The following is a 24,549-nucleotide window of genomic DNA, read 5'->3' as shown; positions in this document are numbered from 1 at the left end:
CATTCACAGTTGAACTTTTCTTGTTGAGTTATATGAAGATTTCTTATTCGTACTTTCTTGTTTTTAGTTGCCATGAGTCTGTAAATTCAGCTCCAGGCGGCATTTCCTACAATGTAATCATTTTATCTTGAATGTGCCCTGCAACGCCCACAACCGACACGCCCCCAACAACAACGACGACGACGACGTCAACAACAACTTGAACGTGGACGAGGCCGAGGACGAAGGCGAGGACGAGGTTGCAATCGAGAAATTTGTACGTGCTGTCATCGATCGCGATCGTGAGATATGCGGTCAGAGGAGAGACCTAAGTCGAAGAGGTCCGTCAGGTGATAAAGCTGCAACGCTGCGCAGAGCACTGCGCAGAGCGACTCTGTGCTCTCTGGCTACATGCCTAATGTGATTACAGACTTTAAGTTTATAAACATGAGTCCAGGCCGCTGCCTACCGAGAGCCAGCTCTCTGAAGCTTAACACAGCTCAACCGAACCACAAGATCCAGATCCACAGATCCAGCAACCGAGGGTTTGCGGCCCTCCTGTTGAGTTGCAATTACGGCGCGTGCAGGCGACCCAGTCGATCCCCTTCAGTTGCTCTCTTCTTCATTCCCCTTCTGCGCTCTCCTTTATCAATCGGCGGCTGGAGCCCTCTTCTTCTGCATGATGAATTCTTATTAGCTGCCTTTTGGTATCCATCGGCTGCGCAGTTATGAGCGGCAAACTTCAACCGTGGCTTCCTCATAACTTTTGCTCTATTTTTATACCCGGCACCCAAAGGCCAAAACGGGTGTGTGGGGTCTACATCGATAATTATTATTCTAATCAAGACTGAAATATCATTCAATGTAAATTCACTGGTGAATTATAAAAAACATTTTAAATAATTTTTTTTTTAAATATATTTATTTTCAGAGTTTTTTAAAATCTTTTTCTATTTTCATTTTCTTATTCTTTTTAACACAAATTGTTAACGGATGCCTTTCAGTTGAGCGCACCCAATTGCAGCTTTCTTGTTCTTGTTCCTTTTCGATTTATTTTTTTTCTTTTTGCTTTCCGCTTTTCGTTTTATTTGCTGATTTCGCTTTGGTGTGGGGAACTCGGGATCTCCCTTGAGCTGTCCGAGTGTCTGGATTTGCCGGATAAAGCTGCTGCTGGTGCTGCCTTGATGTCTGCCCCAAACTTTCGTGCTGCGAATAGGGTCCAGGGTCCAGGGTCCAGCTTGTCAGCGAGGCACGCGCAAATCCCAAATGGAATTCAGTCCCAACTCTCGATGTGAGTTGCACTCTAAGGGAGAGGGTAAAGTGTTGGGGGACTTGCCACACTCATATCGCATGTGATGTGGTGAGTGAATCATTAAAACAATAACTTGGCCAATGGTGGAAGAAATTTCAAGCATGGGATAACTGTTTGCTTATGCAATGTGAAATTTTACAATTGCTAATTAGAATGTTATTCAATAAGTTGGATGGAGATTTAAAGTTATTAGAAATTCTGTTTGCAATTCCCCGAATAGTCTTGGATTTCCCTACTCCAATTTTTACTCAAGATGTACTTTTATTTTTAATTTCATAAATTTATTGAACTGATAACCATTTTGAATCATAATACTAACGTTGATTAGAGATCTCGTTCCCATTCTCGTTGACCACATTATTTACAATAGAGTAATACTTTAGAACTATTGTAGAATTGTATATATATAGTTTAGTATATTCGGAACTATTCAGGTACTATGTAATATCACTTTAATCATTGAGATCCACACCCTCGCCATTCACCTGTATGGTAATGTGATCGCCACTCTCAGCGTCCGCATGCTCCCGCTGAGGAAGCTGCGAAGGTGCAGCGGGTGGCATGGGATGCACCACTCCTGTGGCCACACGTCGCGGCATCGTTTGCAGCGATATCTCATCGCTTTCACGGCGAATGAAGCGACGACGAGTGCGCGCAAAATCGAAAGTTTCACGCTGCCGCTGGCGGGATTGGGCATAGGAGGCATCCGTCAGTTGGTGCAATGTATGCGTGGAGCTGGTGCGTCGCATTTGCATTTGCAGCTGCGGTCCATCTAAGCCTGGAGCCTGTTGCAACGATGGCGTGCGCTGGCGTCCGAAGCAGCCGGTGGCATAGCGTCCATCTGCGGAGCGGGAGCGACGTTGTCTCTGCGAGTCTCGAGCACTCAATAGTTGCTGTGCCACAATGATTCCAGTAAGTCAATTCCGTATACCGATAAAAGCAACAACTTACCTGCTGCATTTCATCCTTGCGCAGACGTCGCAGTCCTTGCTGCTCCTCCAACTTGTTGCTCATCTGGGACATCCAGTCGCGTGCCTGAGATCTCAGCGATAAGGAGCTCTGAGATCGCTCGGGTAGACGCACCGGAAATAGTGTTTCTCTAGCACCCACCACGCTGCCAGTATTGAGCACATAGACGCGGGGAAAATCGATCACAAAATCGCGACTGCGTATTAGATCGGCCAGTGCAGTGGATGGACCCTGAGACGGTCCAGATTCATGTGCTAAGATAACTGCTGTCTGAGGATTTGTGGCATTGGCAGCTCTATCTGGCTCGTACTCCAGTATACTTTCCTCACTGCCCAGGAACTGCAAGAGAACAGAGGGCAGGCAAAAGAAGAAGCTACTGAATGCGGATATCAATATTGCAAATGGATCCACGGAACATCTATAAGATATGGATATGGATGATAAGCAGCTGTTTCTACATTGCAAAACAAGCGAAGCGGTTTCAAATTCAATCAATTTATTTGGTTTTTTTGTTGTAGTTTCTTAAATATGCTTGAGTCCACAATTTGTTTAAGGTTTAGCAATAACTAGAGTACATACATATCTGGTATTTGTAATCGACAACTAATTAAGGCCCTACGTTTACTTCACTTAATACAATTTAACTCTTAAGCGGGCAGTAGATTTACTGGGTGTGTTTTTCAATGATGAATCATGTTCAAATCAAAAGTGAAAAATCTTTCCACAAATAAAAATCTAAAAATCTAAAATAAACAAATGCAAATGTAATTCTTTTCTTTTGGCATTGAATCGCAGATATGTTTTACTTAGACTTAAGCAATTTTCAGAAACCCTGCAACTCATTTCTACATATCATATTGTATCCATCTAAACATCCATAGTTTATTCCCATTGTAATTTGTGCGTTCGAATAGTTTAAGATCCCTTTTCGAGGAGATCAAGCATTACATTAGCTATTTCTAAACATTTATGATGCTCTCAATTTAAGCTCATTCAGCATACCAACATTTCACATAATACAGAAATTTTAAGATCTGTCGAATCTCCGTTCAAAAAATATTGAAATGAAAATGAAGAGATGAAGAAAAATTAAAATAAATAATATAACTAATGGTTTATTTATTATTCAGTTTAAACAACTAAAGCTAAAAGCAAATACTTTGGCACCTTCGACATTACTTTTTAAGATTGTTTATGAGTGTTCTGAGTTTATATATGCGTATGTATATATGAATATATCATGTATCGTATGGTATCTATTTTATGTGTGGGTGGCACAGCTTGGATGCCATTGCCAATGACTAGCAAAACTGATTTTGCTACAAATTAAATTGTTTGCATTGAATATTACAGCTACTACATCTACGCGTCTCATGATTTATCATAGTTATAGTTATCGTTATCGTTATCGTTATAGTTATACATAGTTGTAGTAATAGTAGTTATTGTAGTACTCGTAAATATTTCTGCTTTCGGTTCTTCTCTTTGTTATCGACAATTGGTACGCTTAAATTTACAACTTAAATTTAATAAGTATATTTAACTTAGAACTCTGCGGTTTTCTTTAAATGTGCGTGGATTTTCCTTTGTGAAGTCTTCGGTCCTCTGTCTACAGACTTCTGTTTGAAGCTGTCAAATCAATCGATGGCAATACTAATAGTGATCAATTAGGAATGTATCTTCAAGTCATGTTTTGTATCCAGATACATTCAGAATTGATTGTCTTAAGTGTAGAGAACAACGATTGTTTTGATTCAACTCAACTTATGGTCAGCGTCAGTTTTAAGTACACAACGTGCACTGCTTTGCACTACTTGACACTGCTTGTCGCAAGCAGTGCCAAACCTTTGCACGCATATTTACACGGTAAGTACGCAGCAAACGTAGAATGTGGAATTTAAATTTTAAATTTTAAATGTATATATAAAATAGGGTTGTTGTTTTAACTTAAACATCAGTCACCTGACGACTGGCAGTGCATATGATTTGGGGCATGGTCGCCGGAGCCGAATTGCGTCTACCGCGTTCAGCAATTCCAGATTGATGGTGCTGCTGACTACTACTAGGACTACGTTGATGGTAATTAATAGCACTAGCGTTAAAACTACTAATATTGTGTTGAGGCAGTCCCACAACGATGACCGGCACCTCATCGGAGGCAGTCGGAACAGCAGCAGCTGCTCCTGCAGCACCTGCTGCTGCTCCTGTGGGGGCCAATGCAACCGGAGCATTATGCTGTGGGCTGGGTGTTTGATAGATTTGATCACCCACCACATAACCATAGAACTTGAGCACATCAAGTTTACACATTGGACACGTGCGATGTTCAATTAACCATGGATCAATGCAAGTCTTGTGGAACTCGTGCCTGTAAGAAAAATCATTGTCAATTAGTAAAATGTATTTTACAGAATGTATGACACTTACTTGCAAGGCAGAATACGTATGATATCTGCGGGCTTGTATGATTCAATGCATATGGCACAGCAGTCACTGTCCATGTCCTTCTCATCGGTCATCTTACCCGTTTTCGTGGGTATTTTCATAATCGCCTTCTTAGTAACGGAGCAAAGATTGCGCTAAGTAATAAGAGACATTTATTTAACTTTAATTAAATTCGCGTTGTTTAGATTACTTACCGATTGCTGATCCTTTGCCTGCATGTATCGGAACCTTTGAATATAGTAGAATATAAGCCAAACCAGCGATATTATCATGAGCACAATAAATGATATGGAAACAAACAACACGGAAGTTCTGCAAGAAAGAAATTCGAATTAATCAAATACATAAAGCAGTCCATAAGCAGTGTAACGACAAGCAGTTCACAATATTTCAAAGGTCGATTAAGCAGGAGTTATGGCATGGAATATCACTGCTTGTATACATGTAAGACAATAGTCATGCCACATAAGCAAGGGGACGTAGCTCAGTGGTAGAGCGCTCGCTTCGCATGTGAGAAGTCCCGGGTTCAAACCCCGGCGTCTCCATGTTAATTAATTATTTTTTTTGAGAGAACTCAACGCACTTTTCAACCTGGAAGCTGCAGCCAGCTCTGGATTACACATAAATAATATGTGTAACAAAAAGGGTACACAAAAGATAAAGAATAAAAATGAAAAAAGGGAACAATCTTTTCAGCAATAATTTGCAATGGTTATGAACGCCATTTGACGTTTACAAATTTAATGGGGACGTAGCTCAGTGGTAGAGCGCTCGCTTCGCATGTGAGAAGTCCCGGGTTCAAACCCCGGCGTCTCCATGTTATCTGAAGTGTAATTTGGTTTTTAAATAAATATTTGATTTTGATTTTTTTTTAATTTTACTTCGTTTGACTAAATTTTTATTGTTCTAAATATTTATGAATCTTTGAATTTATATGATAATTTCTATCTTAATCAAAATCTTTAAAAATCTGAATCTCCTTATAAAAAGTTTTCAAATTATTCCGAATTTTAAGTTTGCTGTTGTTGGTCAGATATAATCAATTGTTGCAATTGAAATTTGTTTTTGCACGGGGACGTAGCTCAGTGGTAGAGCGCTCGCTTCGCATGTGAGAAGTCCCGGGTTCAAACCCCGGCGTCTCCAGACTGGCTTGGGTTAATTACTTTTTAATTTCTATCAACTGAAAATTTGTGCTAATTGGTTTAATGGTCAATCTTTGTTATTCTTATCAACAGATTTTTTTAAGAATGCCAAGTACTTGTTTCTGAGTACTAGAAAGGGTCTGGATCAACTTTGACAATGTGACTCCGAATTTTTCAATGGGGACGTAGCTCAGTGGTAGAGCGCTCGCTTCGCATGTGAGAAGCCCCGGGTTCAAACCCCGGCGTCTCCACTTGGGGATATGTGTCATTCTTTGACATATGGTTTTTTTGTATGTGTGACAAAAAATGAGTGATCTGTAGCTTAAAGATTTAGTTAATGTAGGCTAGGCTACAGCAGAGGTTTCATATGCAAAATAATTGGCAAATATAACAAATCATAAATGACTTGCTTCTAAGTGAATTGCGTTCTTAGAATATCTGTTTAATTTTGCGTGTGCCACTATTTACTATAGATTGCAAAAGTAGTTCACTTTTTGCCCTGAGTGTGAAAAATACGCACCTAATAAGTACATACGTAATTAATAACTAGAACGTATTTAGAATTACTGCTACACTTTTTCTGCACTTTATCACTACCATAAATAGGACGGACGGAGCAATTAAGCAGTTATTGCCAATGTTTTAAATACGTCAGCGCCTCATAATCGAGCACGCCTAAAGCGTCTTAGCGTGTTATCTTGTTATACGAGTAATAAGTTCAAGCAATATTTATGTGCCTACTTACTTGTTTAGGCTGGCCAACGGTCGAGCGCCTCGTCGTCCCTCGATGATGGAAATGGTTACATTGTAGCCCTTGTCCACAGTGCTTGCCAAATCAAGTCCAATTGATTGATAGGTTATAACAGCAGCAATGTTGCCTGGAAAAAATGTACATATTTGAATACACATAATATATCAATTTTTGTATTATATTGCTACTTACGAGTCTTAACCTTGATCTGCATTTTTTCCAACTGCATGACCTGCTTGTCATTGTAGATAATCACACCGGCAGCATTGTAATGATGGACATGCTTTACTTTATCCTCGAACGTACAACGGCCACGGCGAACCAGCGCAATCCAAGGCACGCCCTTCTCAGGCAGGGGCGTACCTCGAGTGCCGCGTATATAAGGTGTGCAGGCAAAATCGTCGCTATCATCATCTGCAGTGCTGATGTGAATCAGACGACCTGTCACATTGAGTATCTTGCCCTCTCCATATCGTGCTTTCTCCTCCGAGAATTCACTCTCGCATATGGTATTCACGGTGTCCACATACGACCAGTTGAGGAAGGCAAATGTATAGGTATCCATATTCGAGCGCTCCTCCACATGACCCGTGTAGGTGTGCGATGCATTGGCTGCCCGAAAGTATCGCTCTAGATCCTGATTCGCAATGGTCATGGCCGCCACCAAGGTGGTTGTCGTTGTTGTGGCGATCAGATGAGGCTGACCACCCAACAGGAGCACCAAGCTGGCCATCAGCAGCATCCTCTGACAGAACATTACACGGCTGGATGATTTTTCAAGTGTTTTCCTCAACAACAAGAATCGGATGTAAACTTCGCAATCGTAATCGAGTGTCTCACTGAAATCGGTGAAACATTTGTTGCTTCCTGTCCGTCGGCAAGCAAAGTCGTCTGTCAACTGAAATGATAGCAATGCCGACAAGCAGGTATGAGTGTTTGAATATATTTGAAATCCATTTAATAGCAATTGAAATTAACAGAGTCATAGTGTGGGGCCGGTCGTTTAATTGCAGATAAGCGGCCATATTGGAAACACTCTTGAATCCCGTCTAGTATTTATGAATAGACATTAGCACAGCTGATAGACTTATCTCAAGCAAGTATTGATTTCTTTATGGCTGACGAATCCCTTACTCGAGATATTGAAATGAATTAGGCGCAGATCACGTCTACACTGATTTACAAGCTAAGACAGCAGAATGGTATGAACAGAAAAGAATGCTATATCTTCGACACTATAGAATATGTAATAAATTCTTGATCAGTCAATAAGCTGTATAGCTTTGTCTGTTTACCTTAATCTACGAAAATGTTGATTAGGTTTAACATTCAATAATATTGGGTATACTGAGTTTTCACTGAGTTTTTGAATACTATATAAGTTCGTTCGTTCATTTACGATCAGTGAACTAAGCTATTCGTTCAATTTTGTTGCTAAAATTTTCGACCGACATTCTTTAGTCGTTAATTAACATATATCCTCCAAAATATAGCTCCTGCAGCGGATGGTTAATTGCTTTATCAATATACCGCAATATACCGAAATGTTAAGTCTTTTTGCTTATATTTATTTGGTATATTTTAAGAATAATACCATTATTACAAATGGGTAGCGGGAATCTCAGCGGTTACCTTTCCTACTTGCCTTAAACCCGCTTTGTTTATTTGTAAGCATTCCATTATTTTTATAGAAAATGTTTCATAATGTTTCTATTGTGCTTAAAAATTATAAAATTCACTTTAATATAAATTTAACGATAAAATAAGTTTATATGTATTAGACAAGCAACCACAAAAGTAATACTAATCAAAAAAGTAACTTGTGAACAAGAACAAAAGAAAACAATAGTTCGATCACTCTATTGAATACCCAACAGTTGTTTATAATTTTAATATACAATCGAGATTACACAGTAGTTGACTTCTTTGTTTTGGTTACAGCTAAATTAACTAATACGTGTACAATTCGAGTAAGAACAACACTTGAGCGGCTACAAGTATAAATAGATTTTTATTATTCTAGATTAGATTAACACTGAGACGTGAATAGCTGATGGAGATCCCCAAAATATGCACGATCATAATAGCTCTCGGTTTATAGTAGAATTCTTAAAATTCGACGATAAGTTTTTAGACTATCATAACGTATATTTTTGTAGAAAACTACCCAACTCTTTTAATTTCCAGATTTAATAAATCATAAGCATAGCATATTGTCTAGGCATTTGCATCGTAGCCTTCGCGTTGGCCATTCCGCTGCATTTAAGCGCCATCTGAAGGCCAATGCCATTGGCAAAGGCGCTGCCATTAATATTATGCACAATGCCTCAACCCAATCCGAGTGTCATGCACCGCCGTGTTCCATGTCCCCGCATGTCCGTGTGCAAAGTTGCGGCAACTGTACGGTGTCAGCGAAATGCAATGCATTTAAATATTTCATTATATTTACGAGTGTATTCCCAGGGCTGGCCAGGGACAACTGGGTGTCCACGAGGGACGAAGATGGCCAGCTGGAAGTCGTGGGTGTGCTGCTGACACTGAAAAGTGGTCCGACAGGCAAAGAGCAAGAGCAAGCAACCAGTTTTTTTTGGTTTTTAAACGAAACAACTTTGGACACCTACTTGTAATAATTCTTTCTCTATCTTTCGTTGTCTTGCAAAAATGAATTTATTTGCATTTTCTTTTTTTGTTTAGCTATCTGCTAACCACAACAACAACAGTAACAACAACAAACCCATCGAGTGTCCTAACACCAATTGAATACAAAACTTTATTTTGACGCCTATTTATGGGCTCGTAACTAACTCAATGCACTAGACTGGGTTACTTGGCTGGCTCATCGCTGTTGCTATATACTCTACTCGTCCCAAGCGATAAATCATATTCGTATTTTAAGTTTTTTGTGGTTAAAATTTATTTGAGTTACGAGGCGACTTTATTAACTGACAACTAGCTGAGAGTGAATTGTAGCGCCCATTGTAGGTCGACTAAGTCGAGCCAAAATGGCTCTTCGATTGCTCGTTGCACATTTTGCATGCATCGTTGCATTTTATTTCAGTTTTGCCGCAGTTGCTCTTGGCTTGGCATGTGGCTAACCGGCACGGCAACGCAGGCAGGACAAGGGCAGCGATCGATGGAGTGGCATTGCCAGGGGATTACGACTAAATGGGGACAACTGTGCGAGCAGCGGACTTGGCCGACAAGCTATCTGCCAAAGGCAACAACAACGCAGAGAGCACCGCATGCTGCCTGTTTAGGATAATGACCCTGACTGTGTAGCTGTTCTGATTGTTGTTGTCTGTGTCGTTGGCTGCTGCCAAAAGTGTTATAAGTGTGCTTGGAGTCAATTTTTGCATATCTACAAGCGTACATACATATATTTGACGATGAGTCGGAAAGAGAGATAAAGAGAGAGACAGCGAGAAGCACTGGCGAGGGAGCGCAAGAAAATAAAAGTGAAAAATGATTTTGGTATTCAATTTTTGTATCATTTATTTATTGCTTTGCGATTAACTCGCAGGCATGTGAATCTATATAAGAGTGCACCTTAAGCTTATGCTTGGGTGTGCCATTGCATTATTATTATAAATTCATCTTGAAATTGCGTCGCTTTTTCAAATTATATTTATTATAGAAAGTGACACCTTGAAGCAATTTCTATAGCATAGGAAATCTGTATTGTTCATAGAAATCTTTTTGACTTTCTTTGCCTTGATAAATACATTGAAATACTTGTAAATTTACCACCTCTCCAATTTACATTAATTTTGTAAAATATTTATAATCTTTCTGTCGGTATTGCACTTCTCAGTTTCGTTTGTTTTGCTTGATATTTTTGTTGGGCTCGTTGCCAGAAAAACAACGGGTTTCACAATCCAAATAAATAAGCCATACAAAATGTTTTGAATACCCCTTAAACAATCTATTCACAGGGTATATTAGCACGAACTAATGAACGTTTTAATTTAAGGTATACACTAATTGATGATTTGAAATTTTTGTTCATTCGCTTTCTTATTTGTATAAATAAAGTTTCTATTATTTTGTTCATATTTGATGAGTTCTTTGTTTAGCACTTAATTTAGTTAGATCCACAGGTGTTTCTATTTTTAGATCAGTTTCTGCAGTTTTTAGGTTATTTCTATAAAGAATATTTGCATTTTGAAGCAAATTGTTTGTGTTTATTTTCTTTAGAGTATATTTTAATTTATATATAATTTAAAAAGCTTCAAATAAAACAATAGAAAAAACCATATAACATATCATGCATAAATTCCGCTAAACAAACAGAAACTGAAAGCACTGAGATAAATAGACAATTCCGAATGTGAATGTGAAAACACATCCACACACGCATTCATACTTATAAGTACACTCACATCAATATTGTTTATTTGTTTGTGTATTTACTGAAACGTGATTTGCAAAAACGTGACACGAATGATAAATTCGCATACGAGTATTTTGGGAATACTCTCAACTCGTGCAAATGTGTGAGTATTTCATGTGTGTTTATTTTTATTCGGTTGTTGCTGTTTCTATGTAAATCGAGTGCTGTTGTTGTTGTTGTTGCGGTTATCGTTCACTCAAATAAATAAATATTTAATTTATGTGCATTTTGTGAATATGAGCAGAGGAAGCGCACACACTGAAAACTGAAACTGAAAACTGAAAACTTCAAGAATTGTTGCTCTCTATCAATTGAGTACTTGTAATCGTTTTTTGTATCTAAAGGATGCTCACAGCCTAAAGCATTTAACGAGTCTTCAAGCATATCTGACGGCAATTAAAATGTGATTAACGAATATTAAGCATTAAAATGCAAAACGTGTGCCAGGTACTCACTCAATCGGTATGAAATGAGTGCCGCATTCAATGAGGAAGACTTATATATTCATATGCCGCATTTTAATTAGCTGCTGTTCATTCTTGTGATTGCTTTTAGTTATATTTTATGTGAATATTATCTTTGACAAAGTTATTTGTTTGCATTAGTTGCTGAGTCATTAAAATTATAGAAAATAATAAATAAATCTCTAAACATTCATTTCTGTTGCATTTGTGGAACTTCTGAGGCTCTCTATACTCTGAAAAAATGTATTATTATTAATTATTATATTAAATCAGGAATTAAAAATTCCATTTTTAAAAAAAGATTTCTTTTAGATCACATTATTAAATTAAATTAAATTCTCCAAATAAGATGTAAAATACTAGATATACTACGTAACAAAATTTTGGAATCCATTGATATTATTTTAAAGTTTTTCATTCATAGCTCAGTTAGTAGACCTGTCGCGTTTAATTTTTCTTTGTAGTCTGTGAGAGAAGGTCTTGGGTACAAATGCTCTGCAATGCGATAAGTATTTCGTAAGCACAGTGTTCATTTTTCTTTCTTATATTCATAAGAACATGGTCTTATACCAAATGTTCTTGAAATCAGGATTTGATTTGCAATTTCACGATTTACATTTTCGTAACGCTTTTTTTTGAAGACAATTTTATAACATTTTTTTCAGTGTAGATATTCATTACTGCTGTATTTGTCGTACTTCAGTAGCATTCTCAATATAAAGTGTAACCATTTCGGAACTATATCTTAACTTTTCTAATGTATTCGAGTAACTTTTGCCGCTTGCCATCTGAGCTCACAGCAATTTAAATTACTGTTAACAAAGCTGCAAAACTGCAGTGTTGCCAACAACGGAACTTTTATTGTTATTATTAAACCACCAAAGTGGGGTTTTTCAAAAGTTTTCATTTTGCCATTCGAGTGAATTTGATGCGTTTTTATGCGCTTCGTTGGCTTTAATGCATTTCGTTGAACTCTATGCAGGAACAAAAAAAAAAAAGAAAACAAAACCAACAATACAATTACCACAAAAGACAGAGAGGAATTTATTTGGTTTTTTTTTTCATTTGTAGAGAAATTACAGGTGTAACAGGTAGCACGGAAATATGCACTGATTACGGATTTAATTTATGCACCTGTTACGTCAATAGTAGATGAAATGCCAAACGGAATAACGATTGTTGTACCAAAAAAAATATAGTATAACATTCAGTGGAGCAATAGCAAAGAGTGGCCATAAACAATTAGACATGTTGCAAGCAGCGAAGAACCTATAACTGAATTATGCCGCGATTCAATTAGAATTGCGCCATTTGGTTGCCATCGCACTCTCAGCTGGCTCCGAGTGCTTCGCCTCATTCCATGTTATTGCAACACACGCATTTCAATTTGCTAAACGACGCTCGTTCTCAAAGTGTTGCCAAGTGCACAGAGACCGAGAGGGCGAAACTTTTGCTCTGTTATACACAGCACGAAATGCACCACATATACATCTACATACTATATGTATATATATGTATTTTTCTCTGTATTTGTGTGTGTGGGCACTTGTAAATGTCGCCAAGCTGTGCTGCCAGTTGTTCCCAATGACTGCCACTGTCAGGATCAGAGCACCAGAGTTAGTCTCTGACCGCCCACTGGCTGCTGTTGCCACATCCGATTCCTTGTCCCTTCCTTCACGCACCACTTGCAACTCGGTCTCTATATTAGCACATATCAGGCTGTTGCCTGCTGTCAAATGCAGCGAGCTGCAGAAAGCCTTCGAACGTAGCACAAATTAACGAAATGAACTTACTTGCAAAGTTGATACTTTACTTTAGGCATTGATACTATAATGTTCATATTGAAGATTAGCAATACGTTTTTTTACCCTATACTACACAGATAAAGAAAAGTATGTTCTAACAAAAATAATGAAAATCTTGAGAATTTCAGATTGATAAACTCTTGGAAGAAGTATATAAACGATAAGCTTTAACATATTCGCATATATTAAAAAATGTTGATCTTAAACACTACTACACCACTAAAGATAGTAGAAAATAATTATTTGTTTTCTACCGTTTTAGAAATTTAAGCTTAAAAAGATTAAGATTAAGATTTTCCTAAATAGCATTTTCATAAATAGCATTGTCAACATTAATTATAAATATTAATAATTTTATTCATGCTGCGTAAAAAAAGACATTCTTCATTGTTCCTGAAGGTCAAATATAGGCACTTATTGCACCGCAACGACAAATGCGAGTGGATTAAATTATTTAAAACACATGTATATTATTGTCTGCAGATATACTTAAAAAGCTTAAAAAGTTTTGTACGATGAGTCAAATGCATAAGGGAATATGTCGCGTATATATTACAATCACTTCTTTGTTGATACAACAAATGCAATAAATGTAAAATTATCAGCTCTGCTTTCACAGTGGCTTATTATTAATGAATACTCGTCTGAATTAATTTTATATCGTTTTCAATGACTTTTGTTTTCGTTTATTCTGTTTTGTTTAGAGTGCATATGTTGAGAAATGTTTTGTCAGCTGCTTCTTTATTTTTCTTATGATAGCCAGCAGGGAAATTGTAAGAGTATAAACTCCACTAAAAGACTGTTTTATGATTCACTCTCCGTCTTTCTTTCACTATCTTTAAGTTTCTCACCACTCGCCTTATGCTTTATCTGTGTTTTAACTGCACCAAGTGCCTGGCACCTTGTTCGGTGACTGATATTCCGCTTGTTTGCATATTGCAACATCTGTGCAAGCGAAACCAATTTAAAACATACGCCACCACATGCTCACTCACTCACACTTACACTTACACTCACACTCACACCCACATATACCCGATGTGACCTATGAAACTCACACACATACAACACCACAAACACACATGTTACTAAAAATATCAAGCCAAACATTTTTCTTCTGTCTCTTCTCGTTTCGTCTCATTTCTCATTTCTCGCATTTCTTTTCCTTTGACATATTTTGAGATTGCATTCGACTTGAACTTCAGTTTGCTGCGAAGTGCTTTTGGAATTTGCTTTTAAAGCAAATATTTTAACGACTTTAATTCCTTAATTGCAGAATTAATTGTCTTTGATCTGGTTAACAATTCACCCCTCAGCAATCAAGAAAAAAATGCTGCCAATTAGCAAGCGAGCTCTTCAAATTTGTCAATTAATAAATATCTGTCTCTTAAGCAGCTATGCGCGATTAATTTTTCAACAACTTTTTATTCTTTAAAATATTTAAGAATCGCTTGCTCATTAATTTTTCTCACTTTTATGATAGAATCTACATACGTATGTGTTTGGAAATTCATTTTAATATTTCAGACAATCTCTCAGACTTTGTTGACTTCCTTCCGCCCCTTTTTTGACTCTACCCCGGCCCCGACTACGACCCACTACTGATTGTGTCTCTACATAACAATTTCCGTGACCTACATGGGATGTGAAAACAGAAAATAAACTGCAGCAAGCAGTAAAGTTCTTTTAAATAATGCATACAGGAAATATGGTTGGAATGAAGCTCTTTGGTTTTTGTTTGTTTTTATTTTGACAGAAATTGAAAAACGCTTCGCTTGAGCAAAAGGCCAAATGAAAAGTTTAAATGAAGTTGTTGAAACTTCCTCTTAAGTTTTCCGCAAGTGCGGAAACGCAAACCACAGTCGACCACCCAATACAATACCCAAAACACTCGCTTGAGTGCTCCAGTTTGATTAGGAGTCGTTCATAAATCATTTTACAAATTATAGACAATCTATGACTTATGGAGCAACTTGAAAAGTTCAAAGCCAGTATATGGGAAGAGAACTCGATTAGTCATTTGAATTTGCCAAGAGATGCGCGAGTCTCAAAGTCGAATCAAAATAAAGCAGCTGGCCTAATCTATTAATGGAAGTGGAACTCTTCTTACAATTGCACTTTCGAATGGGGGCGTAAATTGAGTTTCTAATTACTGACAACTGCTGCAAAAGATTCAAATTGCGTGATGGCCATTAAAAGCGTTCCCTCTCTCTATGCATGTACTTTTACTTTCGCCTCAGCTCCAATTGTCCAATTGCCAACTGGGGGACTGAGGGCTGTTCAGCAAAATAGGGATACCAGCAAGCAATTGCTTGGCTCTTTGCCAATTGGACGACTGCTGCTTTTTATTTGGCAAATGCATTTTAATGTCACTTTACTGCAAATTCTCATCGCAGCCATTCATCACGTCCTCTCAGTTTCCTTTTTCTCTCGTCTCTCATGGAGACCATTTCTATGTCATCATTGGCATTGTTTAAGTAGCTGCCGTAAATGGCACACAAAATGTTTTTATCGAATGGGAAATTTCAATTGCAGTTGTTGCCATGCAGCACACTTTACGCCAAGGATATCAAATTTTTAGCTTAGGATGCTTTTCAAGGACACACTAACTGCAATAGGCATATAAAGTGCATATAAATTACAATTGAAGTTTACATCAGAAAAGAATAAAGTAAAATCCAAGAAAATTGATTATCTTTCAATACTGTTCACATCTAATATAGAAAAAGTTTTGATAATTGTTTATTTTTGAATTCTTATTAAATATAAATATTTCACGCTCATATTGAAATGCTTTACTCGATATTTCTCATTCAAATCATACTACTTAACTTCCAAACTATTTGCCATAAATTTATTGTAGCTCGTAAAAGTCTGTCCATAATGCAAGATGAAAATAAAGCAGTGACTCAGAATTGAATCATTGTCCGAAGACCATATAAAAACTCATCTTAGCCGTTTAGTTAGGCATCTTTGTTGTCTGCCGCACAAAAATCACTTGCGTGGACATTTTAGCTAATAAATTAGTTATATCTGCCACACCTACTCAATGTCAGAAATGCACTTGAATTGCGACGACCAAAATTGGTCTGCAACCAAGAGGAGAAACTGTGAAAACTGTCTGCCGTAATGCGGTACACAAATATTTATAGAACGTGTTTGACCTCGCATTGATGATGAAGCCCTAGTTGAAGATTTCTTTGTTGTCTTGCCTGGTCTTCAGCTAATAAAAGCGTCGCATTGCCATACAAAGTAAACAGTTAGTGGACAAACTGTGGGGGAAAACTTCTTGAGAAATCAAAATGTAAAACAATAAAAACTACAATTGATTATTATAATAAATTTCTTGCTCCCAGTAGCAGACAAATCCATAAAAATATAAAAGAAAATATTAACACGCTGGCCACATGGCGACAACCAACTCAGGAAAAATCACGTTCTCAATAGTCACGTTTAGCATCGGCAACAACAAACACAATAATAATAACACAGCAACTGCAACACACATTTCACTTATGTTGCAGCTACCCTGGGATCTGATATGAAGTGTTGTTAAGACAGACCCAGGAATGAATTCTGTCAGATTGAATAATTTATGAATTGAAGTCAATCTTAATTAAAGTGAAGGAATATAATTGCTTAAATAAAAAAACAACATTCTAAAAACATACCGATTTCTACATTCTTTATCTCGAAGTAAATAAGAAATTATATTTTTTGCTTTTGCATTGAACTTTTATGTGCTTGACAATTAAATAGAATTTGTAGCAAATTGTTTGTCTCTGAGAGTAGAGACTAATACAGAAACCGAAGCAATGTGCTAAGCTTGAAAATGTTGTTTCAAGAACCTATTGTATTAGAGATCTACAAATTTTCAAGTTTTCGAATTTCGTTCTCACTTCTGCACAAATAAATACCGGTTAAGTAAGACTTTTCCAAATTCTTCGATTTGGGATTAAAATGTAGCATACTATGATATATTATCTTTTTTTTATAAAGGTAAACATTTTACGATTTATTCTTACTTAATTTGATTTATACCCTATATCAATTAATAATAATTGTATTCATTGTATTGCACTTATTTGTTTATTAGTACTTAACATTGTTATTCACATGTGTATATGTTACACAGGGTATACTAAAGTCAAGCATTAAAGTAGCGTAAGTTATTAAAAGAGATACCGGAGAAATATTTCAAAAACTAAATTCTATTTCCAATAACTCTTATTTACGATCAAAATATTGTTTAGTATTTACCTAGGGTATGCTGTAGTCGAGCAGTAGAGCGGTGCTGCTTTTCCTATTCTCTTGCTTTGCAGTTACAGAACAGGGGCAATTCTGGGGCTGGGGTTGAGGATGGGGTTGGGAATGTTTCTATAGCTTGGGTTGGGGTCCGGACTGCGTAAATGGTACAACATGTGTAAGCTAGCGCTGAAACGACGTCATAAATCTTCAAACACCTTATGTTTGTGCGCCATCCACCCACAAGCACAACCCGTTTGCCAGTCGGAAGCGACAAAGTTGCTTGGATCGCCACCAGCTTGGTTCGCTTCGTTGCGCTGCGTTTGTTGGATACCAACCAAGCCCCAACCCAACCACACCACATCCCCCAAACTGTGCTCAGGCCTATTCCACAGTCGCAGTCACCTTTATTGGCCACTCGAGCGTCGGCATTGTTAAAAACGTGATTTCCGCTATTTGCTTCTTGTAATTGTTTACGTCTAGTGGATGGGGGAGAATGTGGCGGGGCCGGGTGAGGGAGAGGAGAATCGCTGTCCGTTTAGCTTTTAGTGCTTTTGTAGTTGTTTTAGTTTCGATTTGGCTTCTGGCTTATAAAAAGACGTCATGTGCAGACACTGAAAAAGTGCACAGCAAATGCTTCGCCCTGACATTTGACATCTGTCTTTTAAATTTAGCAGCAATGCCGCGAAAACAGATCGGTGACGGGGGTAAAAGGAACATTGACAGTTGCGTAGCTGCGAAATATTCTAAAGCCTGAAGGCAGAACGTTTGGAAAGCTGTTCATAAGATTGCAGCTACAGGTGAAAAACTTTTAAAATATCGTTAACAGGACAGTTGGCAGGCAAGTGTGAGAAAACGACTGAGCAGCTTAAAAATTAAATCATTGCATATCAAGTTGTTTTCTCTGGCTTACTCTCTCCTTGACCCAATTTAAAATATGCTTTGATGCCGCAAGCGTCTAAGATTTATAAACACAGAAACACAGAAACAGAAACTTAAGTTTGAGAAGTTTTTAATCTAAAACATAAAATGCTGAAATAAGAATTAAACAATTCGTATAAGAAAATTTCGATTTTAATTTTCCATTTTGAGATTAATAAACTCACATTTAAAGATTAACTTCTTTAGATATTTCTTAATCTGCACAGAGAGTAGAAATAACATTCTGAAAGCAAGAATCAAAAAATTTGTTTTTGAGAACTTTTCGATTGAATTACACGAATGGCCGAACTAGAATTATTGTAATTTGGATCTAGATTTAGTATGATCTAAGATTTTTGTTCTTTCTGGTGAAAAACTTTAATTTTTTAAGTTATGAATTGTAAAATCCTTTATGCAAAGTATGTAGAAAATCATTTACAAATTTTATTCAAACTCTTTTGTCGGTTATAAAATGCTCGCAGTTTCATCGAAATTACAGCACTTTGGCTATGTCAATTCCACTGTGCTTAACGAACCGAAGCTCACACGAGCACTCAGACTTAAACTACTAACTGCAAATGGCTCTCTGACAATGTGTGTGTGTGTGTGAGTGTGTCTTGGCATTTGGGAGTACAGCACATGCCATAAGGCTTCCTCCCTTTTGGCACGCCCTTAGTAATGTGGCTAGGAGGAGCGCGTTGTCAGCTATTGATTTTCAAATAGCAACAATGGCAAGCATTTTTCCTGAACTACTGATGACTTGTACGTTTACCTATTGTAGTTGTTGTCAAGTCTGTGCGCTTTGTCAAAGTCAAAAGACTGTTGACATTTGACTAAGTTTTAGTTCAGGAAAATGTGTGCATAAGTAAATGCCAGAAATCTGTGTTTTAAGTAACAAAAAACTGAAAAAGTAAAAATCCATCTTAGAAACGTAAATGACAATGCCTTAAAAAGTTTATATCACAAGTTATTCGATTTGATTTTTTACAATTTCAGAAATAACGTACATATTAAGAAACTTAACATGTATTTCCTTTGCTTCATGTACAAAATAATATGTAATGCTTTGGCAGTTTTCAGCGCAACTTTTCATTTACTCATTGCAAAAAGCATGTAATAAAAACTGACCTCAATTTGCTTATGAACCGAAGCATAAGAGCATAGATTCCACTTCAGCTTTATTTTTATTTTCATTTTCATTTTCGTTTTCAATTTTAGATTGGGTTAAGGTTGCCGACCCACAAGCACTGCCTTCAACTCCCAGTCTCTTGGTCTCAGTTCGAATCACAGATTCAGTTGTCGTCGTTGATGTGGGCCAAACAATGATGCCTCTTTTTCACTCTTTACGTTATCTTTTCGATTCAGTCTCGAGACTCTTTGTATGATGCATCTGATTTTTTCTATTGTTGTGTGTTTTGCTGTGTCGAAATCCAATGTGCTGCATTTGAAGTTGTGTAATCTAAACTTAGTACCGAGTTATGATTGAAATTGTGCCATAATTGTAGTTTTAAATCGTTGAACAATGCATTCAATAACAGTCATCAAGTAGACAGATTACCTTTGAGTTTACTAATCTCCATTATAGTATCTGACAGTATGACAGTTGACTGAACTATTTAATACAAATGAACGAATAATTTGATTAATGTTTTTTTATTGATACTTTTTTATAGCAATTACGTTTGAACTTCAGGCACGACAATCGTTTGTAGCTATTGTCATGTACATTTCGTATTTACTTTTCATTTATTATTTATTTGCTGAGGGGATTTCCTGGTATCTTCATGAATATCGAAGCCCCACCCAAGCACTCGACAACCCAAATGTGACACAAAATACAGCACACGTGGATTGCCACGCGCTTTTGTCGTCTCCACCCGCCCTTAGAACCTATTCCCTACACTTTTTGAGGCACCCACTCTTTTACTTAGCAGGAAGCTCCATTTAAAACCAAACATATGCTAGTATATTGACTGCTAAAGAGCATGTTACTTTTGGCCGGAAGCACTGACTAAAAGAATGTACTTTTGTACGTTCTGATTGACAGTTTGATAGATTGACTGACTGAGTATAAAAATACTTAAAACTTTTACAGAAGTGTGTAAAAGTAACACGGAAAACTTTGTCGCAATGGAACTCTTAAAGTTATATTTACTTCTTAATAGACATCGACGGCAATTCAGTTTCTTATTAATATAAAAAAAGAATAGAAAATATTACTTTTCGACTGATTTTATGTGACAGCTACATAACGGTTTTGCCTTAATTTAATCATGGCTAAAACAGCGTCATTTATTATTAGCTGCGACCTTAATTTTGCATCTGGCTAGCAATTGATATAGCATTTTTAATTAGCCACAGGTCAGAACCGCTGACATTATTAGTATGATATATGACCTAACACGTTTCCATGCCAAAAACTTTCCAAACAAAAGCCATAAAAGTCAGCTCTGACACTTACCACAATTTTCGATTGCCTCCAGCTGCGTCAATCTGCAAATGAATAAATTACAAATAAGTTAATAATCAAAAACCAATTTAAATATGTCATATGCAAAAGTAATATCAAATACACTGTGCTAATTGTTTATTTACGAAAGCAATCTAAATGTATATGTATGTAATTTAATTATTACGTATACGTAGTGTTATGCCCATTCAACCTTGACTTGTGTGCCTATTTAGCTAGTAAATTGACCAAGCAATTCATTTGCATTATTATTGTAGCTGTTTGTTGTATTTTAAAATTTGAAATGTAGGTAGAAATTACTAAATTATACATTATTCTGTTACATTTGAGTTGGCTTTGCAAATAATTATATTAAACATGATTGCTTAGGGCCTTTTACTTAGGTCGTTGTTTAGAAAGTAAATGATAAAATTAATCTCACTATTATATCCGTTAGCTACCTTATGGTATTTTTCAGTTTTTCGTCTATTTTTTTTTTTGTATATTTATTAGATATATAATATTTAAAAAATAAGACCGCTTTATCGTTGTGTTACTGTGTTTCTTTTATTGAAATCGGGAAGCTGTCATTTCTCATTTGAGAATACTTGACTCTAGCTTTCTTAATTGTTTTGTTTTTGCCAGCTCATATTATTCCAAGAATAACGAGCGATTTCACTGTAATAATTTAGAAAATACAGTTGAATTTGAGAGCCTCTTAACACACTTACTTCCGGATTGCCTTTAGGCAAATCAAATCAAGATTATTTCTTAAGCAATCTAATTAAGTTAGCATTGAATAGATTTCATAAAATCATAATAATTAAGAGGCCATTAAATTTGAGGCTAATAAAGACCTTTGCGCTTCTGATCTTGAGGTAATATTTGCAAAACAAAATAAACTTTGCTGCGAATATTCATGTGAAAACAGATGTGAATAGGTTTCTCGACTATTTATATGCGATTTAACCATATCAATTAACACTTGACTGATTAATAGCATAGCTTTTTTACACTCCACTCCCCTCACACGTTCCCTGCTTGATTTGTGGTCATGTGCTGCGAAAACGTGCCACAATTAACAAACGAACAGCAACAACAACAAAGAAAACAGGGAGAGGAATATAAGGCATTTGCTAATTTAAGTACAAAGACATTAATACAGACATTAGAAGCGAGTGGAAGCAAGGCGAGAAATGCGCGTCAAAATGTTTAGCACTTGGTAATTAGTGGGCAGTTCTCTTTGTGTATGTCCATAACCACCAGCCAAAGTCCCATCCCCCTCCCACAATCAACCCCTTCCCAATGCCATGTATCCCTTCTCCATCTACTGTGAGATAGCCATGGCAACAAACTGCTGCTATTGTTGTTCAATTGCGTGCTGAGATTGTTAAACAATATTGATTTTCATAGAATGACGAGGTATTTAATCATCGACAGAAACCTCCCTAACGTCATTTATACCTACCTCCCTCTCTCCCACCTCACCTTCCTCAACATCATTTTACATTCCCGTAAATCGCATTCGGAATCCAATTAGTGAGACGCTGTGTACACTTTATTTAATTTATCGATATTCATTTGGTATTGAATTCGAATTCTATGCATATTTCGCAACGCACAAATTACTTCTGCGTTGTTGCTTCCATGATTTTGTAATTATTAGCAGCATAATTAATTCTACAATATTTTTACAAAAGCATTTCACACATTTCCCTATAGTGCCCCCGTCAAACTGTCAATCTGTGCGCTAATCGTCTATGCAAATCAACATTCGCTTTTGTTCAGTTAGCAATTCTTTATACTCTGATACTCGAATGTGTTTGTTATTTGCAAGGCTGCTCGATCTGTGCTACACAACATTTATCTTAGATATCTGCTTGCTGCACTCAGAGCGAACTGGTTGAAAGAGTCTGCTAAAAATGCTTCCTTGTCTCTCACTTTTGTATCTTGTATCTATAAATTTGTTTGTCAATGCCTTATTTACGGCGAAGCGGATCATGTGATAAAGTTGTGCCATAAATAAATATTAAATTCGCTTTTGTTTTAGTTATATTTGTGTTAGAATCGCATAATTAAAATAGTTTTGTTTATTTTCATAATTCTCATTAAATGCTAATCAAATATTTACTCAACCAGCTGTCAAGTTATCTCTATGACCCACACAGACGAGACTTATTTGGGGTAGTATCATTATCTAGTCATTGGACTTTCACTTTTGCATCACATATTGCAGTCAATAATCGATAATGAAGCAGCCACAAATACCTGTCATAAAATCAGATTAGTGGAAGTTAAATAAACTAGTATCCATAAACATGTTCGTACTCATATTTCCAAATGATGCAATAGAAACAACATATATTTATCGTGATTAGTTGCTCGGGTTTCTCGTTACAAGCAAACCATGATATTCTCAGCGAGAGAGAACATCGAGTATAGAGCAATTGTTATTCGCGTGCATTTCATTATTGCGTAAATTGTTTTGATTGAATACGGGGAGATAATTTCAAATATTACATCTAGGGCAATGGAAATACGATAGTTGAATGTCTAATGAATTAAAGATGGTATATGGGAAATCCATATGGGAGAAACTGTATAGAAATAGATCGAAGCAATGCCTTGCTGACAAGGAATAGTATGGAATGCATCAATCAATGTCTGTATTTATAGTAGATGCATTTACTTTTTGAAACTTCTATCCATTTCTGATGACACCTTCCATTAGCTAGCTTTTAATAATTTTCAAATTCTATTCCATTTCCGATATAAAACATAAGCTCCAATACAAAGCAAGTTGAGTGTTTTTACTTAGAAATTACCGGAATTGCTTTGGATATCGCGGCTGAAGTGCTGCACTCGTGGGAAACATCTGACGGGGAGGATGCACTCATTTGCCAGCCACTTAAAGCTTTTCTGTTTTAGAATCGTGTTTGGTGTTGGAGATGGGGATGGGGTTGGCGATGGCGATGTGATGTAGTTGTGGGAGTGTCCACAATAAATTTGTTCACACAATCAATACTAATTAACCTCCTTGGCGCACACTTAATTATAACGCTGACGGGCAAAGAGCAAATAAAATAAATATTTTCTTAAGCTCGGTGAGACGGCGACCCTTGGCGGCATTAAAAGCAGTCAGTCGTCTGCAGCATCTTGTCTCTCCTATCTCCTTTCCCCGCCCTTGCCCTTTCCCTTTTGCACTATATAGAAACGCGCCTACGTACGCTGATCATTTTCCACTTCAACACGCAGCTGGTTTGGAAAAACAATGAACAAAATTAAAGAAAACAACAAAACAATTCTTGGGAAAGAGGAGCGGAGGAGTCTCGAGTGCTTTCGTTTCGTTTCGTTTCGTTTCGTTTTGGGGAGGTCCCTGCTCTAAGCCCCTACCCATTGCCCCCTCCATATTGTCTATCCCCCAGTTCTCCTTCCTCAGTCGCGTTTTCGTTCTTGCTTTTGTCGCTTTAATTAACACTGCGTCGCGGAGTTCGTCTGATTACCATCGGGAGCTGACAACAGCGACAATGACTCACAGTCTGCTAGTTATTCTCGTAGTCGTAGTTGTCACTCTTGTAGTTGTTGTTGTTGTAGTTTTTACTGTGCATGCAAATGCGTCTCCTGCAGCGAATGAAACCAACCCAAAGGCGAGTCCGTTGGTGGTTGATTCGTGGCAA

The 24,549-nt window shown here is 37.1% G+C and overlaps 1 protein-coding gene and 4 non-coding genes across 5 annotated transcripts in view; 4 read left to right on the top strand and 1 right to left on the bottom strand.

Annotated features, from left to right (window-relative positions):
* Positions 1-1,580: 1,580 nt before the first annotated feature.
* The window catches only part of LOC117567838 (E3 ubiquitin-protein ligase goliath), a 35,849-nt gene continuing 12,880 nt past the window's right edge, over positions 1,581-24,549 (bottom strand). The window contains exons 2-9 of the mRNA XM_034248086.2: positions 20,885-20,916; positions 6,791-7,496; positions 6,593-6,725; positions 4,900-5,017; positions 4,688-4,839; positions 4,532-4,628; positions 2,243-2,599; positions 1,581-2,184 (exon numbers count right to left, since the gene is read on the bottom strand). Coding sequence (XP_034103977.1) covers positions 1,744-2,184; positions 2,243-2,599; positions 4,532-4,628; positions 4,688-4,839; positions 4,900-5,017; positions 6,593-6,725; positions 6,791-7,355 — 1,863 coding nt within the window. The 5' untranslated portion in view covers positions 7,356-7,496; positions 20,885-20,916 and the 3' untranslated portion in view covers positions 1,581-1,743. The remainder of the gene's footprint in view (positions 2,185-2,242; positions 2,600-4,531; positions 4,629-4,687; positions 4,840-4,899; positions 5,018-6,592; positions 6,726-6,790; positions 7,497-20,884; positions 20,917-24,549) is intronic.
* Positions 5,179-5,250, top strand: Trnaa-cgc (transfer RNA alanine (anticodon CGC)). Its single transcript has one exon. It is a non-coding gene; the product is annotated as a tRNA-Ala (tRNA).
* Positions 5,451-5,522, top strand: Trnaa-cgc (transfer RNA alanine (anticodon CGC)). The gene has a single exon. It is a non-coding gene; the product is annotated as a tRNA-Ala (tRNA).
* On the top strand, positions 5,777-5,848 carry Trnaa-cgc (transfer RNA alanine (anticodon CGC)). Its single transcript has one exon. It is a non-coding gene; the product is annotated as a tRNA-Ala (tRNA).
* On the top strand, positions 6,027-6,098 carry Trnaa-cgc (transfer RNA alanine (anticodon CGC)). Its single transcript has one exon. It is a non-coding gene; the product is annotated as a tRNA-Ala (tRNA).

The sequence above is a fragment of the Drosophila albomicans genome, chromosome 3 (assembly GCF_009650485.2).
Source record: "Drosophila albomicans strain 15112-1751.03 chromosome 3, ASM965048v2, whole genome shotgun sequence".
Lineage (NCBI taxonomy): Eukaryota > Metazoa > Arthropoda > Insecta > Diptera > Drosophilidae > Drosophila > Drosophila albomicans.
The sequence above is the reverse complement of the archived record's forward strand: the minus strand, read 5'-3'. Positions and strand labels throughout refer to the sequence as shown.